This window comes from Peromyscus maniculatus, chromosome 5 (assembly GCF_049852395.1).
Source record: "Peromyscus maniculatus bairdii isolate BWxNUB_F1_BW_parent chromosome 5, HU_Pman_BW_mat_3.1, whole genome shotgun sequence".
NCBI lineage: Eukaryota > Metazoa > Chordata > Mammalia > Rodentia > Cricetidae > Peromyscus > Peromyscus maniculatus.
Window position 1 is genome coordinate 72,763,769 of NC_134856.1, and position 20,873 is coordinate 72,784,641.

The 20,873-nt window shown below is 42.5% G+C and overlaps 1 protein-coding gene across 5 annotated transcripts in view; it reads right to left on the reverse strand.

The window, feature by feature from the left end:
• Positions 1 to 20,284, reverse strand: part of Armc3 (armadillo repeat containing 3) — a 91,008-nt gene extending 70,724 nt beyond the window's left edge. For 2 of the 5 annotated variants that reach the window (XM_076572615.1, XM_076572614.1), the window contains exons 1-7: positions 20,106 to 20,243; positions 19,954 to 20,028; positions 17,452 to 17,500; positions 10,559 to 10,676; positions 7,548 to 7,673; positions 772 to 840; positions 119 to 294 (exon numbers count right to left, since the gene is read on the reverse strand). In XM_076572615.1, coding sequence (XP_076428730.1) covers positions 119 to 294; positions 772 to 840; positions 7,548 to 7,673; positions 10,559 to 10,676; positions 17,452 to 17,499 — 537 coding nt within the window. In that variant the 5' untranslated portion in view covers position 17,500; positions 19,954 to 20,028; positions 20,106 to 20,243. Of the gene's footprint in view, positions 1 to 118; positions 295 to 771; positions 841 to 7,547; positions 7,674 to 10,558; positions 10,677 to 17,451; positions 17,501 to 19,953 lie in introns of all 5 variants that reach the window. The other 3 variants (XM_042278040.2, XM_015997436.3, XM_042278043.2) reach the window with 3 other exon arrangements.
• Between the last annotated feature and the right edge of the window lie 589 nt (positions 20,285 to 20,873).

Here is a 20,873-nt window from a genome sequence, read left to right on the forward strand (position 1 = left end):
AAGATTTTTTTTTAATGGTATTGAGGCTAAAACACAGAGCCTCCTGCATGTTAAGCAAGCACTTTAGCTCTGAGTTGTATCCCCTGCTACCAAAACACTGTTTAGAAGCAAACTTTACCTGTACCAAGTTGTAGATGCATTCAATCGAATTCTTCTTCACATCCGGGTCTGGGCTACTCAGCAGTCTGATGAGCGGCTCCAGTCCACCATGCTCAAATATCTGTACTTTCCCCGAGTACTCGATGGACATGTTTGCGAGGCAAAGACTTGCAAACTCATGGATTATCACTTCTTCTGTAGATCACAAACAAACAAGACAATGTGTTAGCTGTTTACCGAAGCTCTACTTTGCAATAGGCTCCGAAGAGGGGTGTGATGATGACACACACTTGTGATCCTAGCTACTTGGCAGGCTGGGGCAGGAGGGTCTGGAGTTCCAGGGTTATGGGATATATTGCAGTGTTGGTATACTCTCTGAACATATGCAAAGCCCTGGACTCAATTTTAGTACTACACACACACACACACACACACACACACACACACACACACACACACACACACCACAAACACACAGAGGCTTTGGAATCCAAAGCTCCACAAATCTTGCTCATACCACACTTCCTGAAAAGAGAGAATTGAGCCATGGCTTGTAAGATTATAATGGCAACTCATAGTGGATGGCTCGTAAGTTCTTTACAATATTTAGTTTAATAAATTGTAAAAAGAACTCAGTTCCATTTAGGAAATAAATGTAAGATGCAAAGTTACCTTCTGGAGCAAGCTGAGCAATAACAGAATTCATGACCTCTAACTCCCTCAACAATTTTTTAACATCACCTACAAAGGAAGAAACAAAATACGGATGTTTGTTAAAATAATAATGGTGATGTCTGGTAAGCATTTGCTCAGGAGTTAGGTGCTTGTATGATTTCGTGGGGAAGGATATTGAGATCTAAGCAGCAACAAGGAAGTAGCTGGATGAATGCCCAGGTCAGTTGACTCTGCTCAGACACCATCTAGCCTCTGTCTTTTGGTCAGTACTAAAAAGGATAACAGCCGCAGTGCCAGACCCAGAACACATCAGAAAAGCTGACTTACAGTGTCCTGTACATGTTTATTATATTAAATTTTTGTTTTGAAATTCTTATACATGATTACATCATGTCCACCTTTCTCCCGCCTCCAGTTCCTTCCAGATCCCTACTCCTTCCAAATCCATGATCTTTTCTTCTTTAATTATTGTTGAAAGGGCTCTAATAGGCCCAAGCATGGCAAACATGGCTCTGGCAGGGCTTGCCCTTCCCCCATGCCCTCCGCCTTGCTAAAAACCATCAGATTACATTCCTAAAGCTAGCCACCAAGGTCTACTCCCTTATGTGGCCTCTTCTTCCTCCTGAGGCTGACTGCCAAGGTCCAGCTATCAAAGTATTAAAGTCCAGCAATCAAAAACCCCTTTTTGGTTCACCTAATTAACATGCCCAATTAAATGCCCTTCCCCCTCCCTTGTTCCCTTCCCTCTTGTCCTCTGTCTCCTGTCTTTGTCTCTTATTACCTGCCCTTTGTCCTTCTGGGCAAAGAAATCACCTTTGTGCTGAGAACTTGGTCTTGGGGTGTCTTGTGCCAACACTGACACTTTCAATTGTTATTACCTCTTCTCTTTCTCTCTCTTTCTCTTTGTCTCTCTCTGTCTCTGTCTCTCTCTGTCTCTGTCTCTGTCTCTCTGTCTCTGTCTCTGTCTCTCTGTCTCTGCCTCTCTCTCTCTGTCTCTCTCTCTCTCTCTGTGTGTGTGTGTGTACAATTTACTGTTACTCACATGTACATGTGTTTTAAGCTCACTACTTGGGATTGTATAACATATCCAGCTTGTCTGTGGAGAAAACAGATTCATCCCTCTCCGCAGCTCTTCATCTAAGGGTGGAACCCGTGACATTTCCCCCATCCACACTGGCACACTGACTCTTGTTGTCATTATGCAATATGTTTAGGAAACCTTATTGTCGAGATTTCGTCCGTGCCACCTCCCTGTCATGTCTAGAAGACCCTGTTTTGAGTAGGTGTCTTGGTCTTCTGGCTCATACTATCTTTCTGACCTCTTTTCCTCAGTTTCCCCAGAGCCTTAGCTTACATTGTAGATGCATCAGATCTATGGTCACTTATTCTCTCTATTTTGAAATTATTTTTAAGTTCGATTTTCATAAACTTGTGTAGAATGCAAACAATTATCCTAACATATTTTGACTGATATATCATCATTGCTTACACCCCATTTAATTATTGGAGATGTCAAAAGTTCTTAGAGAGAAATGCACTGGGTTTTGAAGTTCACTTGTCTGTGCGTTCTGTTAAGCTAAGGCTAGCCAAGTACGTCCCTACTTCCTGCTGACTTTACTCCAGGTTTTTTGTTTGTTTGTTTGCTTTTGTTTTTGTGGGTTTTTTTTGGGGGGGGGGAAGATACCTATTTCTTTAGTTTTGGAACATCTGGTTCATTTCCTTTACCTGTAAGGAAGATTAACCCCACTAGAACTAAAGGGAAGGTCACTGAAGAGAACTGTCTAGGATGAATTTGTCCTTATTAATTGCTGAATAGGTTTGGCATTCACTGAACACCCTTTCCTGAGGAATTCAGAGCTGTGGCTTTTTTTCAATGTGCTGACACTTCTGATTTCTCTGTTTCTTTTGCAAGTGGCTGAAGGTGGAGCAAATAGACAGTAGCTTTTGTAGGTTCCAGGACCTGTAATGTCCCATGGTGCTGTGTTGTGGGAAGCAGAGGTAGTCCTGAATGAATGTGTGTTGTTGAGAAGGACACCAATGTCTCAGGACCCCAGGGGAACTGACAAAGCCACTCCTGGGTCAGGCTCAGGGGATTGACAAAGCCTTTTCTAGGTCAGGCCCAGGGAAATGGCAAAGCCTTCCTCCGGCCCATGTATGAATGTTGACAGAGTTTACAGAAAATGGTGGCTACAGTTTCCTAGAGACTGTCCCCTACAAAGCCCTTCTTCTGACACTGGCTAAGCCCTCTTCTCTGTGCTGTACATAATAAACTCACTGAGGTTCTGGGTTCTTTGGGTAGAACGTGCTGCCCTCCATCATAGTGAGTACAATGCCTCTGAGCCCAGTCTTTCCGTATGTCTGTCTGTCTGTCTGTCTGTCATTTCTTCCTTCCTGTATCAACTCAGTCAGGTGTCCAGCCCAAGCTGTGCTGGACACAGTAGGGGATGACATTTATGGTCCAACACCAGGTTTAAAAAAACGTTTTCTCCATTAATTGACAGGTAACAGCTTTGGCATAATACTTAGATCCTTGCAAGGTTCTGGGAACCAAACTCCATGCACCCTGTCTCAGCAAGTGCTGTTCTCCTGATGCCAGTCGGCATGGTTGAGAATCATTTTTGTGACAACAGTAGCAAAATCCCTTATTTTTAGATGCTTGGAAGAAAAAAAAACCCTACTATTTCTGGAATTTTAGATTTCTAAGCACTTCCCCCATATATATAAGACATCCCCACACTTCAAAATTTCTTGATGTGTCCCTGACCTTAAGGCAGACCATGGTGGTGCCTGGGGGCTCTCAATTGCTTCCTTTCTATGTGATTGGCAGTCACATGGAAAGCCCCTAGCTGTACGTCCCTTGTGGCCTCAGGTGGACATCTCACCTTGCTTTGCCAAAACAAGCTAAAAGTGTCCATCAGAGAGTCCCATGCCGTGAAATTTAGATCAAATGACCAGAGATGCACAAGAACCACCCCGGCGGTCCATGAAGTCTGCTGAGCCATCCTCTCTGCTTGATGGGTAATTCTAGTTCACTGCAGCTCTGTGAACCGGTGACACAGCTGACAGACTTATTCTGCTTTTGACACTAGATGGTTCAAAGAATCTAATTCTTATTATTGATGTTAAATCAGAAAAAAAACAAAAAACAAAACATACCAGACAAGCTGTTCTTTCAAGCACTGTAAACACAATATTAGTCTCGGCTCCTTCTTTTTCAACAGTGAAGTTCCTCAGTTAGGGCAACTGGACGGAAATTCTGACCTGTGCTGGGGCCAGGTGAACAGCATCTGGCTGAGCAGGGTGCCACCCATAATTTCTGGTTAAGGCAGATCTGCCAGTGACTTTAATGCCTGCTCTAACTTTATCAGATCTGTTTTGATTGCATTTACTTTTTAGACAGAACCTCACTATGCAGTCCCAGCAGAGCTAAAATTCATTATGGTGGCCAGGCCAAACTCACTGCAATTTCTCTGCCTCAGCCTCCCCGTACTGACATTACAGGTGGGTACCACTATATCAAGCTTGATTACTGTTCCTAACACCGTATCTTGGTTTTACCATCTAATTTGTTCTTGACCTTCTACCAGTTTATAAAACCATCTTTCTCTGGTAGCTTTGGGTTTCTGGTGAACTCTCTGTAGCTGACTACATCCACTGCATCTGTAGCTGACTGCAACCACTGCATCTGTGGCTGACTACAACCACTGCATCTGTGGCTGACTACAACCATACCACCACTGCATCTGTGACTGACTCCAACCACTGCTTCTGTGGCTGACCACATCCACTGCATCTGTAGCTGACTGCAACCACTGCATCTGTGGCTGACCACAACCACTGCATCTGTGGCTGACTACAACCACTACTTCTGTGGCTGACCACAACCATACCACCGCTGCATCTGTAGCTCACTCCAACCACTGCATCTGTGGCTGACTACCACCACTGCATTTGTGGCTGACCACCACCACTGCATCTGTGGCTGACCACAACCACTGCATCTGTGGCTGACACCACCACTGCATCTGTGACTGACCACAACCACTGCATCTGTGGCTGACTACAACCACTGCATCTGTGGCTGACCACCACCACTGCATCTGTGGCTGACCACAACCACTGCATCTGTGGCTGACCACAACCACTGCATCTGTGGCTGACCACAACCACTGCATCTGTGGCTGACCACAACCACTGCAGCTGTTGTGTGCTCTGGATGAATTAAACACAAACTGACAAAAGAAAGAAAACAGTGGCACTTGGATTTTGGCCAAAATAGAAGGTCCAGTAAGGTAATTTCAGTGTCTTTTCTAATCACTCCAGCTTGGCATAGACACATAGCTCAGTAACTTCCAGAAGGGGAGGAAGAGGGAAGGAGAAGGGGAAGGGGAGGAAGAAAATGGGGAGAGGAGGATATGAAAGAGAAGGGAAGGAGTAAGCAGAAGGAAAGGAGGAAGAAGAGAAAATGGAAAAGGAGGAAGAGGAGAGGAAGGGAAAGGGGGAGGGGGAAGAAAAACAGAAAAGGAGGAAGTAGAGGAGGAGGCTGTGAAAGGAGAGCTCTCTCTCACATGAAGTTCTAGCGCCAGCATCCAGTTGACACATCAATTTATCTGCCATGAGCACAGTTGTTCACTGAGTATGGAACCATAGGAAGGCACATGTTTCTAAGAGGCATCCGTTGTTGTTGTTGTTGTTGTTGTTGTTGTTGTTGTTGTTAGACATGTCAACAGTGCTGCAGCTGAGCAGTGTGGAGGTGCATTCATCTACAGATTAGCCTGGAGCCATGACTCTCCTTAGGATCCAATGGCTACTTGCTCAACTTTCATCCAAGTTTTCTAGGACATGTGTGACAAGTGGACCTATAGCTGTGAACACATTGATTCTTCCAAGAAAAGGAGACCTTGCCAAGCAGCTGGGGATACCACCACGTGTTAGCCACATCATCAAATACAAATCAATCAATTCAAATCATTTTTTCATCTAATGGAATCAAAAGAAAGCCTTTCACTATACCATAATTGTTCATCACACCAGACATGTATTCACGACCTGTCATCATTCTTCAGACAAGAGAGCCAGGTACTTACTGGGACCCTGAGGGCAGCGGTGCTGTCCCCACTGGATGAGCAGATGTGGTGTGTCCTCCTAGTACTGACCAAAACCAGCTGATAGGGTGGGTTTTGGTCCTGGGAGCTCCCAGAGAACCCCTCACTTAACACCCACATGTGGAAATATTTCCTTAAATTTTTAAAACATTTAATCATGTATGTGTGTGAGTGGATATGTGTGCAGGTATGTGTATGTGGGTGCAGATGCAAGAGGGCGCCAGAGGACATGGATTCCCCCTTAATCTGGAGCTATAGGCAATTATGAACCATCCAGTATGGGTGCTGGGACCCAAACTCCAGTCCTCTGCAAGAGCAGGATGCACTCTTTGCTGTTGAACCATCTCTTCAGTCCCTAATTCTTAGTAATTAAGGTCACAAAATCCCCTAGAAACCCATAAAATGCAATTTATATATATCCTGAACTGAGGGTTTTCAATGACAATTTGCAGTTTCTCAAGAAATAAATACCTTATGTATTAAATGATAGATGAATGAATGAAGAAGTAAGAGAAATAATAGAAATTAAGAAAAAAACAAACAGGAAAGAAGTCATTGAAAATGTTAATATCTGTGCATATCACATGTTGTCTAGAAAAACTGACAACTGGAGACAGAAAGATAAGAACCATGATGTACCCTGTAGAGGCCATGGTAAGGGACAGAATGATGACCTTAGCCATATACTGTAACTGGGAGACTTGGGTTTATTTCTACTACCTTTGTTCCATGGTTGAATTCATTCTCTATTAAGAGTACTGTTGAATCTTTTTGTAGTTACAAAGATATTGGCTCAAAATACTTTTTGAAACTTTTGTAAGTTACAAAATTTGTGACCCTAAAACACAGAGAAGTGACTTATGTCTGGGCAAAGACATGTTGTGCACAAGTAGAGACTACTGTTGTTGGCACAGCTCTGCCAAACTTCTGTTTTGAAAACCAGAAGAGCATGTTTTAGCTAATACTATAGTACCACACTCCTAAATAAAAGAAAATATTTGAACCAAATCATACATCTGATTCAAGAGCATTTAACTTAATCAGTTTGAATTCGATATATACAACTAAACTTTTTAAAGAAGCAATAGTTAGCAGTTTTAAAAAGTGAATTTATCCAAATCTTCTGTGGGCTTCATATACTAGAGAATTTATATGAAATATAACTGACATGTGTGCAGGAAAATTACACTATACTAACTCGAGGTGAGGGGAGAGAATCATCTTGAGAGATAATTTCTTTCCTAACCTGTTAGACTAGAATACCATCACTAACTTTGAGGTGAGATTTTTATACTTATGTCCACATCTGTTAAAAATCTATTAAAATAGGAAATCTGGGCTGCATAAATGGTTCAGTGCTCAAGAGCCCTTACTGCTCTTCCAGAGAACCTGAGTTTGGTTCCCAGCACCCACACTGGACAGCTCACAACTACCTGTAATTTCAGTTCTAGGAGATCCAACGCCCTCTTCTGGCCTCTATGGGCATTTGTACTCACATGCAGATACACACACATTAAACACGTCTTTTAAAACTATGAAATCATTTGTTACACTGTACTACTTTTTTTTTTCTGATGTTAAAGTTGGCTTAAATAAAATTTAGGCTAATCTCTTAAAGTTAACTTTGAAAGAAGGAGAACTTGTTCATTTCAAAACATTGTTACTCACTGTTGGAAGCTAGGATTCCAAAGATCATCGTAGCATTTCTTCTTACAATTTTGTCTTCATGGGTAAGCAGTTTGGTCAAGGGCTCCACAGCTCCAAGTTCAAGAAGAGTTGCTTTATTCTCCTCACCTGACACCACAGGTAAAACAAGACCATGCATGAATGCTTTCTGTCTCCTTGGAGCTCCACCTAGTGTTAGCCCAGAACAAACCTGGGGTTCCAGCACCCTGGACATTCACTTCTCTCTCTATCACATAGGATAGAATCCCTTGACTAATCCTTCTAAGTTAAACAAATCTTGGGCCCTTCACATGGAACTCAGTTGTTGGATCTAATTTGCTAATGTTTTCTTTACAAATTCCTCATCCATGTTTAAGAGACATACTGAGCTGAAGATTGCCTCGTTTTCTTTTTGGCCAGCTCACAGTTTCTGTTTGCTTTTTATTATTGTTTTCTGTTCCATTAATTTCTCTTCAGATACCCATTATATTTATTACTGACTTTGAGTTTAATTTCTCCTTTACCATTGCTCTTTCTTAAAAAAGAATTGCAACTATTGGTTTAAAACTTCTAAAAATTGATCTTTGGGCAAATGAGTGTGTATTTAGCATGTGAGGGCATGCACATGGGCTCAAGTCAAAGAACAGATGGATGGCTTCTACCTGAGGGATGATGGCTTCTACCTGAGGGATGATGGCTTCTACCTGAGGGATGATGGCTTCTACCTGAGGGGGATGGCTTCTACCTGAGGGATGGCTTCTACCTGAGGGATGATGGCTTCTACCTGAGGGATGATGGCTTCTACCTGAGGGGGATGGCTTCTACCTGAGGGATGATGGCTTCTACCTGAGGGGGATGGCTTCTACCTGAGGGATGATGGCTTCTACCTGAGGGATGATGGCTTCTACCTGAGGGATGATGGCTTCTACCTGAGGGATGATGGCTTCTACCTGAGGGATGATGGCTTCTACCTGAGGGATCCAAACTCAGGGCAGCGCTTTTACCCACTAAGCCCCCTCCCTGACCCTAACATGGTGCAATAAATTTTTATCTAAACACTCATTTAACAGCACTCTATACATTTTTATAGATTACTTCAATTCTCACTTTTATCACTCATTTTCTTTCACTTATGAGTTACATAGGAGTGTGCTGTTTACTTTCTGAGTATTTAATGATTACCCAGAATATCTGGTATTATTGATTTCTGACGTGATTTCTCTGTGGTATGGAGATATATTTTTGAGTAGCTTAGAGTCCCTTAAAGCTTGCTTCGTCCTGTTTTATGCCCCACAATGCAGTGTACTGAGGTAAGTATTCTGTAAGATACTCTTGAGAAATAATGTTCACTCCACAGTTCTTAAGCTCTGTCAATACTAGGTTAAATTCATCAGTATTGATGGTCAAATCTTCCGTATTCTTAGACTTGCAGTCTATTTATTCTTTCATTTATTGAGAAAAGGGTCTTGAATCCTCTCTCTGGGGAGTGTCTGTGGATGCTTACCCCTCCTTACAGTACCAGCTTTATTCGTTTGGAAGGTCCTATTTTAGGTCCATGGCTAGGGAAGATTTTCTTTAGCCCTTCGATTATTTGACCTCTTTATCATAATGAAATGACCTCTGGCTCCTTTTACTGTTTACTTTTCTTGTATTATTATAACCACTCCAGGTTTATTTTGATTAGTCTTTTCATGAGATATCTCTTTTCATCTTTTATTTGAGCCCTTACATTCTAAGTGTCTTTCTTGAAGGCAGCATGTAATTTGCTTTTGATTTTTAATTCAATAAAACAATCTCTCCCTGTTGTTAAGTTTTATTTTAATGGAATTTTATTCAGCTGTAAAGGAAGATGAAACTATAAAATTAACATGAAAATGGACAGAACAGGAAACCTTAAGTGAAGTAAGCCAGGTTCAGATGCTCTCTCTCTCCTTCATGGACTGTAGCTTCTAACTGTTAAAAGAGTACATCCAAGGGGGAGGAACTATGGGTAAAGACAAGTGCTGTGGGATGTTCTGTATGGCAAATGTGTTGCTCTGATTGGTTAGTAAATAAAACACTGATTGGCCAGTAGTCAGGCAGGAGGAAGTATAGGCAGGACAAGGAGAAGAGTTCTGGGAAGTGAAAGGCTGAGTGAGAGACACTGCCAGCCGCCACCATGACAAGCCACATGTGAAGATGCTGGTAAACCACGAGCCATGTGGCAAGGTATAGATTTATAGAAATGGGTTAATTTAAGCTATAAGAACAGTTATCAAGAAGCCTGCCACGGCCATACAGTTTGTAAGCAATATAAATCTCTGTGTTTACTTGGTTGGGTCCGAGCAGCTGTGGGACTGGCAGGTGACAGAGATTTGTCCTGACTGTGGGCAAGGCAGGAAAACTCTAGCTACAGACAAGGAAACCAGAAAAGGGCCATTGAGACTGCACAAATGGAGGTCTAAGGGAGGGGGATGGGAGACAATAGAACAAAGTGGAAATGGGGAATACTGGGGGTGAAAGGCTACTGTATGGAAGGGAGCATGGAGATGGGGTGGTGGCGGCCTTGACATTAACTCTTCTTATCACTACTGTTTGTGCACAGGGATATTTATTTTGTACTTCAGGTTATGATCCAATGCAAGTTCATCTTACTGCTCAAACGGTGGCTCTTTTTGCTTCTGTGGCATTTATTCTTATTGGTTGATTAAATAAATGAGTGAGTGACCAAGTGAGTGAATAAGAAATGGGGAAGACAAGGGTATTTACTATGTACCCAGGCTCGCTTTCCGCCTACAACCCTCCTGCCTCCACCTCCCAAATCCCGAGATGACAAGCATGTGCCACCATGCCCGACTCCTGGTCTAGATGACTGTTCTGTGCTGTGACCGACCCTTGGAACCCGAGTAAAGCACACTGCCTTCAAGTGGGCACTGATGTCACTCACACGGGAAGTAACCTACAGACAAGTGAAGAAATGCCTGGAATGTAGTAAATAGGAATGAGATAGGAAGATAAACTGAAAAGATCCAAACCTTTCAAAGCAAATTTATAAATGGCTTCGCAAGCTTTGGCTAAAATCTCCTCCTCTGGAGAGTTGAGCATCAGCACCACGGTGGCTGCTTTTTTGCTTTCAATTGTGAGTGGGTCGAACTGAAAAGCAAAACGAAGAGTAATTGGGTTCATTCGTAATTCCTAAATGTCACATAAAAAGGAACAGTGGCTTAAAACTGAAAGAGGCCACAATCCTGCAAAAGGATGTGGTCATGGCCCCGTAGGCGAACTGGAATGTTCCTATATCAGAAAGAAATCCCTGGAGCTAAAGAGATAGCTCAGTGGTTAAGAGTACTGGCTGCTCTTCCAGAGGACCCAGGTTCAGTTCCCAGCACCCACGTGGTGGCTCACAACCTCTGTAATTCCAGTTTTCAGGGGGTCTGATGTTTTCTTCTGGCCTCTGTGGGCACCGCATGTAAGTGGTGTACAGACACACCTGCAAGTGAAACACCTATACACACAGAAATGAAAGAAAAAGTCTTAAAGACCACCGCAGCCCTCTGATTCCCAGAGGGCCGTGGGAAGGGGAGAGACAGTTACAGATGCGGATTCTCAGCTTGACTCAGACAAGTTGCTGAAGCTTCTAGAATGCTGCTTCCTTCTTCTGTGTTCTAGGGATAAAAGCACATATCTGGAGTAATCAAGGGAGGGCTAGGGAGGTTATGACGAAGCACTTAGCCCAATGTCTGGCACATCACACACATGCTCACTGAAATAAATATGTATTACTGTTATTCTGGGCCCTCATACAAGAATCCTTGAGTACACCTGATGCCCTGTCTCAACAGTCAATGTGTCCACTCCACCTACCGGACTCTCAGTGGAAGAGCAGGAATAACATATGTGAGACAAGAACAAGGATGAAAAATGGGGCAAATGTATATAATAAGACACAACCTTGAGTAAGTTCCGGAAAAGGGAACTGGGAGCATAGCACAGAGGAAATCCGTAGGACTCTGAGATTTGTGTCATGCTCAGTCTGGGCAATTCTTGTGTAGCAAAACCAAGCAAGACCGAACTCATAGCACTGGTGCTTTCTGTGGACAGGGAGCAATAAATTATGACACTGTTTTCTTCCATCTCCAGAGACAAATGGAGGGAGGAGTTCTGTGTATGGTGCAGGCAGATGGATTTCCAAGTGTTACTTGGTTCTTTGGGATGACTCTTCCTATCTGAACATCGCAGTATGTTTGGGAATATAGGTGACGTCATTGTGTGAAACTGGGAAACTAAAAAGGAAAGGGAGATGGATGATGGAGGTAACTTAAAAGGATGAATCTGGAATGGGAAAAAAACATACAGAGGAGAAAAGCCTGTTGGATTTTTGGAAAAATATTACATTCTTAGTTTACTGTGTGTGTGTGTGTGTGTGTGTGTGTGTGTGTGTGTGTGTGTGTGTGTGTGTGTGTGTTCAAACACATGGAAGGTCAAAGAACAACTCAAAGGAGTAGGCTCTCTCCTTCTATCATGTGGATCCTGGGGATTGAACTCAGGTCATCAGGCTTGGTGGCATACACCTTTATCTGCAAATGCCTTCTGCCAGATTTTAGGACAGTATTGTCTCAACATTGCTAAAGGGTTTCTGTGTCTGAACACCCGTGTAAAAAAGATGAGTGCAGTAGTGACTGTCTGTAATCCCAGTGCTGGGGAGGCAGACACAGGAGGACTTTCTAGCCAAATCAATGCACTCCGGGTTCATTGACAGACCTATCTCAAAAACCAAAGGTGAAGAATGATTGGATAAAATATCTGATGTTGACCTCTAGCCTCCAAATACATGAACAAACATGCAAATGCATCTGAACACACACACACACACACACACACACACACACACACACACACACACACACTTCTGGCTTGATAGCAAATGTGTAGTTAACTTCACAAGAAAACGCCATGTTTCCTCAAAGTAGTTCTACCATTTTGCACCATCAATGTCCCTGTATCCAGCACAGTGTGTCTGCTTCATTGGGCCTTCTTTGTCTCTGCAATGCTTTCTAGCTAATGGATATTGACTTTGGTAAAAGTATTGTATTTACATATTTCATCTTTGTTCGATGGAATAGCCCCTTTTCTTAAATTTCCTTAAAATTTGTCTTAAGAACATATTCTTCTTAAAAATGAAAAAAAAATTATCACTAGGAAATGTCCACCTTTTTATTTGATAAAAGTGTTTGTTCTGCAATTGTATTTTGTTCGACATGCAGGCACTTCCCTGTGATTAGTGTTTGCATGGTATGCATGTCTTTGTTTTCACTCTCAACCCATGTATCCATGTATCCATGTGTCCATGTATCCATGTGTCCATGTATCCATGTGTCCATGTATCCATGTGTCCATGTATCCATGTATCCATGTATCCATGTATCCATGTGTCCATGTATCTTTAAAGGTTTCTTTTTTTTTCTCTCCTGCTGAGCTCTCCTTAAAGGTTACTTGAGTCTTGTCTTTTCATCAAATTTGACAATCTCTCACCTTAAAAATATTTCAACATTTATATATAGTATTATTACTGATATGGTTGAGTTTTATTAACTATCGTGTTATCTGTCTCCACTTTCTCTAATCTGTTCTTTTTCCTGTCTTCTTTTTTTGGTAACTGAATATATTTTTAGCTTTCTATTTTATTTCCTCTAATGGCTTATTGATTGTTTTCCTGGTATGATTCACATTTTCCTTTTTTCCATCCTTAATTATTTTTATTGGCTACTTAATATTGTGAAAACTGTGTAGTTGAGTGTAAAGATCTTTTTCCTTGGTAATGGGGATGAAAGGAACTCAAAGGATGTTGGATTTTGCTATGGTGAGCACTTATCCTACACCTGGGTCAACGTTGTCTACTTCAAGCTCATTTTTAAACCTTGTTGTGCAAATCCAGGAAAGCCTTTACCATACGGCAAGGCTAGCCACACTATAAAGGCCTGACACTTCTGGAGACTCTACCTAACAATGCTCTAGAAATTCAGTAAGACTCTCTTATCAAAAATCCCCAGATTCATGAGAGCTCTAAAAATCATTCATTTCATAGCTTTTTAGTAGTTCATGCATGTTATTTCTCATGTCTAGTTCCACCTAGACAGCTTAGAACTTCTTATCTCCAGGGGACCCTTAACTAGACTTCTCTGCTGCTGGCCCTTCCTGGTTGGTTCTCTGTGCTATAGACTCCAGGCAAAACTTTCCAAACAAATCTCTCTTATTTTGAAACAAAAACCAATTTTTCTTTAGATACTACTCACCCTGTGCCCTTCCTTCCCTTTCACGGTCAAAAACATAACGAAGTGTGACTTTTCTCCATTTTCTACTGGCTGCACATATCCAAGCTGAGCTTAACTTTCATCAGACTCCAAAGGGACCACTCTAAGGCTACCACCAGTGAGCACCACGTCACCTGCCACTGACCATTTCTAGATCATTTCATTTCTTTCCTTAATAACAGTTGAAGCTATGGACCTCCTCATCTTGTTGGACCTCCTGAGTTCAGTTTGTGGAGTTAAGGTGACTTATCAGGGTCTGTCTTTTGATATCAGGAGACCTAAACCATCAGCTGGCTTCAAAAGGTGCATTCTGTTACTGAAATTACAGGCAGAAGTGTCCAGAGTTTCTGTCCCACTTTCCCAAGGCTCCCTGACTGTCTGTCACAGCTCTAGACATCCTAGACATCAAGCGTTTTCCAACATTCCAGCTGCCTGGTCTCCCCACCAGCCCATACTTGGGACAGACTTAACCCCCATTTCAGATCTTTAATTTTCTAATATAACTCTTTCTCTTTTCTTCTCTCTCTTCCTTCTCCCTTTCTCTTCCTCTCTCCCTCTCTCTGTATGTGTGGTGTGTCCTTGTTGGTGTAGTACATCTGGAGATGTGTGTTGTGTCCTTGTTGGTGTAGTACATCTGGAGATGTGTGGTGTGTACATGTTAGTGTGAGTGCATCTGGAGATGTGTGGTGTGTACATGTTAGTGTGAGTGCATCTGGAGATGTGTGGTGTGTACATGTTGGTGTGAGTGCATCTGGAGCTGTGTGGTGTGCACATGTTAGTGTGAGTGCATCTGGAGATGTGTGGTGTGTCCTTGTTAGTGTGAGTGCATCTGGAGACCAGGGTGTGGCATATGTGTCTTTTATCAATCAGTCTTCACCTTTTTGTTCCTTTTCAGGGAAACAGGGTCTCTTACTTTGTGCTGGACTGACTAGCTTCAGGATCTACCTGTCCCCTTCCTCTCGTGTCCCCCACCCAGTACTGGAGTTATAGATGAGAGTCACCATGTGTAATTCCTTTGCGGGTTCTGAGGATCTGAACTCAGGTCCTTGTGTTGTGTGCCATCACCAATGAATGAGCCGTCTCCCAAGCTCGCCAGCTTTCTTTCTTTCTTTCTTTCTTTCTTTCTTTCTTTCTTTCTTTCTTTCTTTCTTTCTTTCTTTCTTTCTTTCTTCCTTCCTTCCTTCCTTCCTTCCTTCCTTCCTTCCTTCCTTTCTTTTCTTTTTCTTTTTTTTTTTTGACATTAGCTTCCACTTTGTTGTCCAGATTGGCCTTGAACTCCCAAACTCAAGCAACCCGTCTGCCTCAGCCTCCAGAGTAGCCAAGACTACAGTCATACCACAGAGCACTAAACTTCAATTAATAGTGGAATATTTTAAAGCTTGTTTTATGAGCACATGACTAACTTTTCGGTGATTGCAGGCGAGCATGCTATGATAACTACAATCTTCAAAGAGGTAGAGTACATAAAATTCCACTGAAGCATGAGTGATAAATAAGCACCGTTTAATCTCTCCTGGAGGTTTCGTCAACACTCTGATGTGTTACTGTGCCTTCCAGCCATCATTAGGAACAAGGCAATATAGATTATGGGAAGCATAAAGGAAGATGGAGGCCGTAAGAGCGGCACGCTAAAGAGCAGTTCTGCGCTAGAAATGCCAGTGCTTGGCAGAGAGCGGCGGCACTTGGCGTGGTATTTGTTTCTCCTGCAGGGTCCACAGCATTATAGTAATTTTTTATTTAAAAAGGTGCTGAGAATGAAATGACGGCTGTAACAGAATGCCACTCGACTAAATAAATAATCCTGAGCTGTAATCACATAGGCCATCTGCTTCCCCACGAGGTAGTCAGTCACCAGCAAGCTTGTTGTGAAATTACAATGTCACACTCTGTATAAAGTGAACGGTGAGCCAAAATTACCACAGAAAGAATGAAAGCAGGAAGAAGCACCTGGCTGAGCTCTGCTTTTTAAGGCCAGTCTGCCGAGAGGCCAGAGGAGTACAGAGGTGGTCTCACAGCACCTTTACGGAAAAGCACCCATGAGAAACCGTAGTCTCCCAGCTCAGTTAAGAAAATGCAGCCATGAGAAACCGCTGTCCGACAGAACTTCTGAGACAGAGATGTTCCTCATTTTGCCCTTCCGATGTGGTGGTCACAGGCCACACGTGTTTGCTTTCGTCCTTTCTTTTTGAGACAGGGTCTCACTGTCTAGTCCAGGTTGGCCTTAAAGTACTGATCCTCCTCCCTCAGTCTCTGGAGTCCTGATGTGGCAAGCACACACCACTACCCCTGGCTCCCATGTGGTTCCGGGGCACTTGGAGTGGAGGCTAGTTCTCGAAGCTACTCTAAGCACCTGATGCTGTCTAATGCTCATTATTGGGAGTGGGTATGCCTCTGAGGTGGGTATCGTCACATCCTCCCTGTACCATATAGAGGTTTGAAAATGTACCCAATGCACAACTGGGTGCAAGAGGGTGGGTGGTAGAGTAGCTTTCATCATAATTCTATTATAAAGTATCATATATCTTGGCAGTCATCAGTGTGTGTGTGTGTGTGTGAGAGAGAGAGAGAGAGAGAGAGAGACAGAGACAGAGACAGAGACAGAGAGACAGAGAGAGAGACAGGGACAGGGACAGAGCAGAGTCCTGAGGATTCCTATAATAACAAATATTATTTGCTGCACTACATGCCAATCACTGAGAACATCATATAATTTATTTTGGATTAATAATATAGCAATCCAAATGAGTTAGAAAGTGCAATTCCCATTTCAAAGATAAAGAAAACTGAAATAGTTTGGCCAAATTTGGCAACTTGGTCAAAGTGATTAATACAGTTTATAAGGAGCCATGCTGAGACAAAGCTTCCAGCCTTGACTGTAATGCTCCAACTTGGAGGGCAACTTTCTTGCAGTACTTTCCAATTTTTGCAAGCTTGGGAATTCCTCATTGCTATTTGTATTCTGTCTAGTGACACACACATCAAACACATGTTTTGAAAAAAGACTCCAAAGTCAGTATCATCAAAGGTGGTTTTCCACTGTAACATAGTCTTTCAGTAACTGATTAAAGTGAGCAGATAAACCATGCATTTAGGAGTGAAAAACACTTTCTATAAGGGGCCATGTTGATGCTTAACATGTAGAAGAGAAGCAGCTAATGATCCCAGACTACTTACTAACTGGAAAAAAATGGGACATCTCATGTCCAAGACCATCAGCAGATGCCATACACAAGTATGTAAGCACTGTAGCATAACTTCTCCTTATTTTTTAAAATTCCCTTGGATAATTCATGTTGATGAGAGACTAGTGAATATAAAGTTGAAGTATTTAAAAGAACACAATGAAACAATTTATCCATTAACTAGACTGCGAACATGCTATCTACACACTAGAAAAGCTAGTAATCGCTGTTTAATTGTGCTAATTATATAATGACAATGTTGTAAATGTTTGTTTATATTCTGTTAGGTTTCTCTGACTAATATTATCATTAGTCAGACTTTGGACTTCTGCCACCATGCATTCATGTATACCGTGGGACATGCCAAACTGTCGGAACAATTTATTTTTAAAACTGGTGGTTAAACTCTTGCTGGTATTTGCACCAGAAACTTACCACATCCTTAGGGGGAGGTTCGACTTCCTTCTTTATCTTTTTACCCATCCTAGAAAAGAAAGATGCAAAAGCTGTGATCTGCACTAATAAATTTGTCCATCCTCCGTCTCTCAGTCATCAATGCCCTTGGGAGAAGGGCATTTCTTTGTCACATTTTTACCAATTAAAGCATGTAGTTCATGAAGGAATTCCTGCAAGGACCCAAACTGTTTCATGTGTCCCTGTTGGAAGCACTGATTTTCAAAGAACTTATTGATAAGATTGTTGAGTACTGGCATTTTGTTCAGTTTAGAAAGGTGAATGCATTGGTGACATAACTTCTGACTAAATGAGCAATGGCACAGCACATTTCCACACCACCTATGTTGGGCTTGAGATGAAGTTTTTGAGACCCACATGACATGCCACAAAACAGGCATGTGTGTCCTTTTTTTGTATGCAACTATGTCATGTACCTGCAGGTATCTAGCACATGATATGAATTCAGTATTATGAAAATCATTAGTTCTATTTTTCCTGTGAGTAATGCTTTGGTGAAAGGAAGATCAAGTTACCAACATCTTGAGAGAAGTCTCCGGAGGTAGCAAAATCCCTGGAGAGGGCTTTCAGTATCAGGATTAGTTCAAATTGCTTGTCAGGAGTCAAAAGCTGCTCCTGGTCTTAGAGACACTGGGCAGAATGCATTGAATGTATTAAAAGGCTACAAAATCACAGTGACTCAGAGGCTTTGAAAGACTCCCATTCCATGTGACTAACATGAATTGTAAGGGCTGTGAAGAACCTGGCAGGCTTGTCCTATCCTGGGGTACCTTATGGCTTATCAAGTATACTAAAATGCTAAAATAAAAAAAAAACATTCTCCATTAAATACAATTTTGTATAAATATATTTTAGATTTATTTATTTTATGTGTGGGGGTATTTTTGCTTTCATGTATGTGTGCTATGTGCATGCCAGTTCCCCAGGAAGCCAGAAAAGGGTGTTGAATCCCCTGAAACTGGAGCTACAGACTTGTAAGCCACAATGTGGGTGATGAGACCCAAGCATGGTCCTCTAGAAGAACAACAAATGCTCTTAACCACTGAGCCATCTTTCCAGCCTCCAAATTTCCATCAGGATTTGCTTTTTGAACTACTCAGCAACTAGTGTGGATATTTGAAAATTCTTACAAAGTGGGAAATCTGTCTTTAAATGTATGGAGATGTAAGATAAACAAAACACTAAAGTATTAGTTTTCAATTTTCTTTCCTTATATAAAGCTAGCGTTTTTCTCAAATCTCGGATATTCATGTATGCTTGAAAAGTGCATAGGCCTTTGACATTGAGCCCGTTTCATCCAGAACATAGAAATCATTCTGAAACACGGAGAAGCTATCATTAGGGTAAGTTCATAGGTCAAGATAAGTTCATAAGCAATTCTATGGCACAGCAGCAACTGCTATATATGGAATCATAACAATTCCTACTGAAGAACATTCAGTAAACAATTAAGTTACACACACACACACACACACACACACACACACACACACACACACACGGTGTTTACAGTTATCTCAGTTGACCTCATGCTAATGTCTCCTATTCCAGGGTGGTGTTTTGAACAATACAATAATGAACAGTGAAGAGGATAAAGACACAGAGCACTGCAGTCATGGAAAGGGTCCTGGGCAACACCATGAGGTCAGAGGTGACTGATTTTCATCACTATATTGGGATAGCTCTTGGGGGGTGGCAGGAGTAAACCACAGGTATAGGTGGGAGCAGTTAGCCACACACACTAATTTTTTTCTCATAAAGACTAGGTAATTCACTGTAAAGAATTTGCAAGACAAAGGATAGCACAATGAACAAAAGAAAATTCACCCAAAGACAAGCTCAGGTAGATTTGTGTTATTTTGATATAGTTCCTTTGTGTGTGTGTGTGTGTGTGTGTGTGTGTGTGTGTGTGTGTGTGTGTGTTCTACAGTGATTTTTACCATCTTTCCTGAATTCTACTGCCTATTGTCAATTTCCTTTCCTAGGACCATTCTCCTAAGAAATCCTTAAAGGGCAAGTTCAAAACATTTCCATCTCCATTTATCTTCCTGGCATCTTCAGTGGATCAGCATATCATTTAAATAATGCTTTCAAATCCATTACTCATCTAGCCTCCCATTTCCAATTTTCTGGAATTATGGACAAGGCTGCAATGAATGTCTTTGGACATAAAAAAAAATCCACCCACCTCTCAGTTTCTTTAGGAATATAAATACAGCTGGAAGATAACGCGATGAATAGGCACTAAGTTTATTAAACTGATTATGACAATGGATTTGGCTTAAAATCGTGCCTTTCATAGCCGCATTATCACCCCATTTGTCATTTGTATCCCCCCACCTCTTGCCGTCCCCTCAGTCTCTGAGCTTCAGATATTCCCATAGGCAGAAACTAGCTTTGAGCAGACTTAAAGCAGCAGAGGAAGGCTGTAGCAGGTAGGATCCTGCTTCAAGAGACACTTACAGTCAAGTGACAGGATCTCAGACCCTCACTTCCCTCTTGGAGCCTCAGGTTCGCCCCGTTAAGGGCAGGGTACCGCTGGTAACTGCGGGTGCTGACTGGGACAGCTCTTCAGGTGTCCCCTCCCTTTGTCCCAGCGGTTCCCACCTGTGCACCGAATGCCCCAATTGGTTCAGTCCTGGGTCTCTCCACCCTTTAGGGCAAGTGAACAGCCCAGCCTGGAGCCTGCCTTTACCTGCATGGAGTCCCTAGGAGCAGCGACTCCCTACACCTAACATACTGCACTGGCCTCTGAGGGTCAGTGTTGTTCCTAGTTGCTAGGCGACACCGGGCTGCGCCTGCGTGCTCTGCCTGGAATTGGCTCTTAGCTCCAAAGCACCCATTGTCCAGCACCCGGCGATCAGTCCTGCAGGAACCATAATCGTACCGGGCAAGACTAACAAGGCTCAAAATCTCCTCCTCTCCCTCCCTTCCTCGTCTTCAGTTATCCTTTCTAATGGCCCAAATAAAGAAGATCCTGTTCGCTCTCTCGTCTTCTGCCCCCCAGCCACATTCAGCAAAGAAGCCATCGATTAACTGGAGCCTTCCCTTCCTTACAGGTTCCTTCCGATGTTTACAGCCACCACAGACCAGGCCATCGCGTTTGGCCCTGCAGATAATGACTCTGGTTTTCCCTCCCAGCTTTTTCTCGTCCACTCAGATGTACTGGCCCTCCAGAAATCATTGTTCCGGACTTCCCTCCACTGTTCGAATAATCTGCAGCTTTCTTCGAAAACACAAGAAAAACCCGAAGCCCGGCTGCCCGGTCTATGCCATTCCGCTGCCTTGTGTCCAACCTCTCTGCTCCTTCCCCCAACTTCCTCCTCTAGCTTCTCCAAACTTCCTCCCCTAGCTTCTTTACACTCTATCTCATTTCCTTTCCC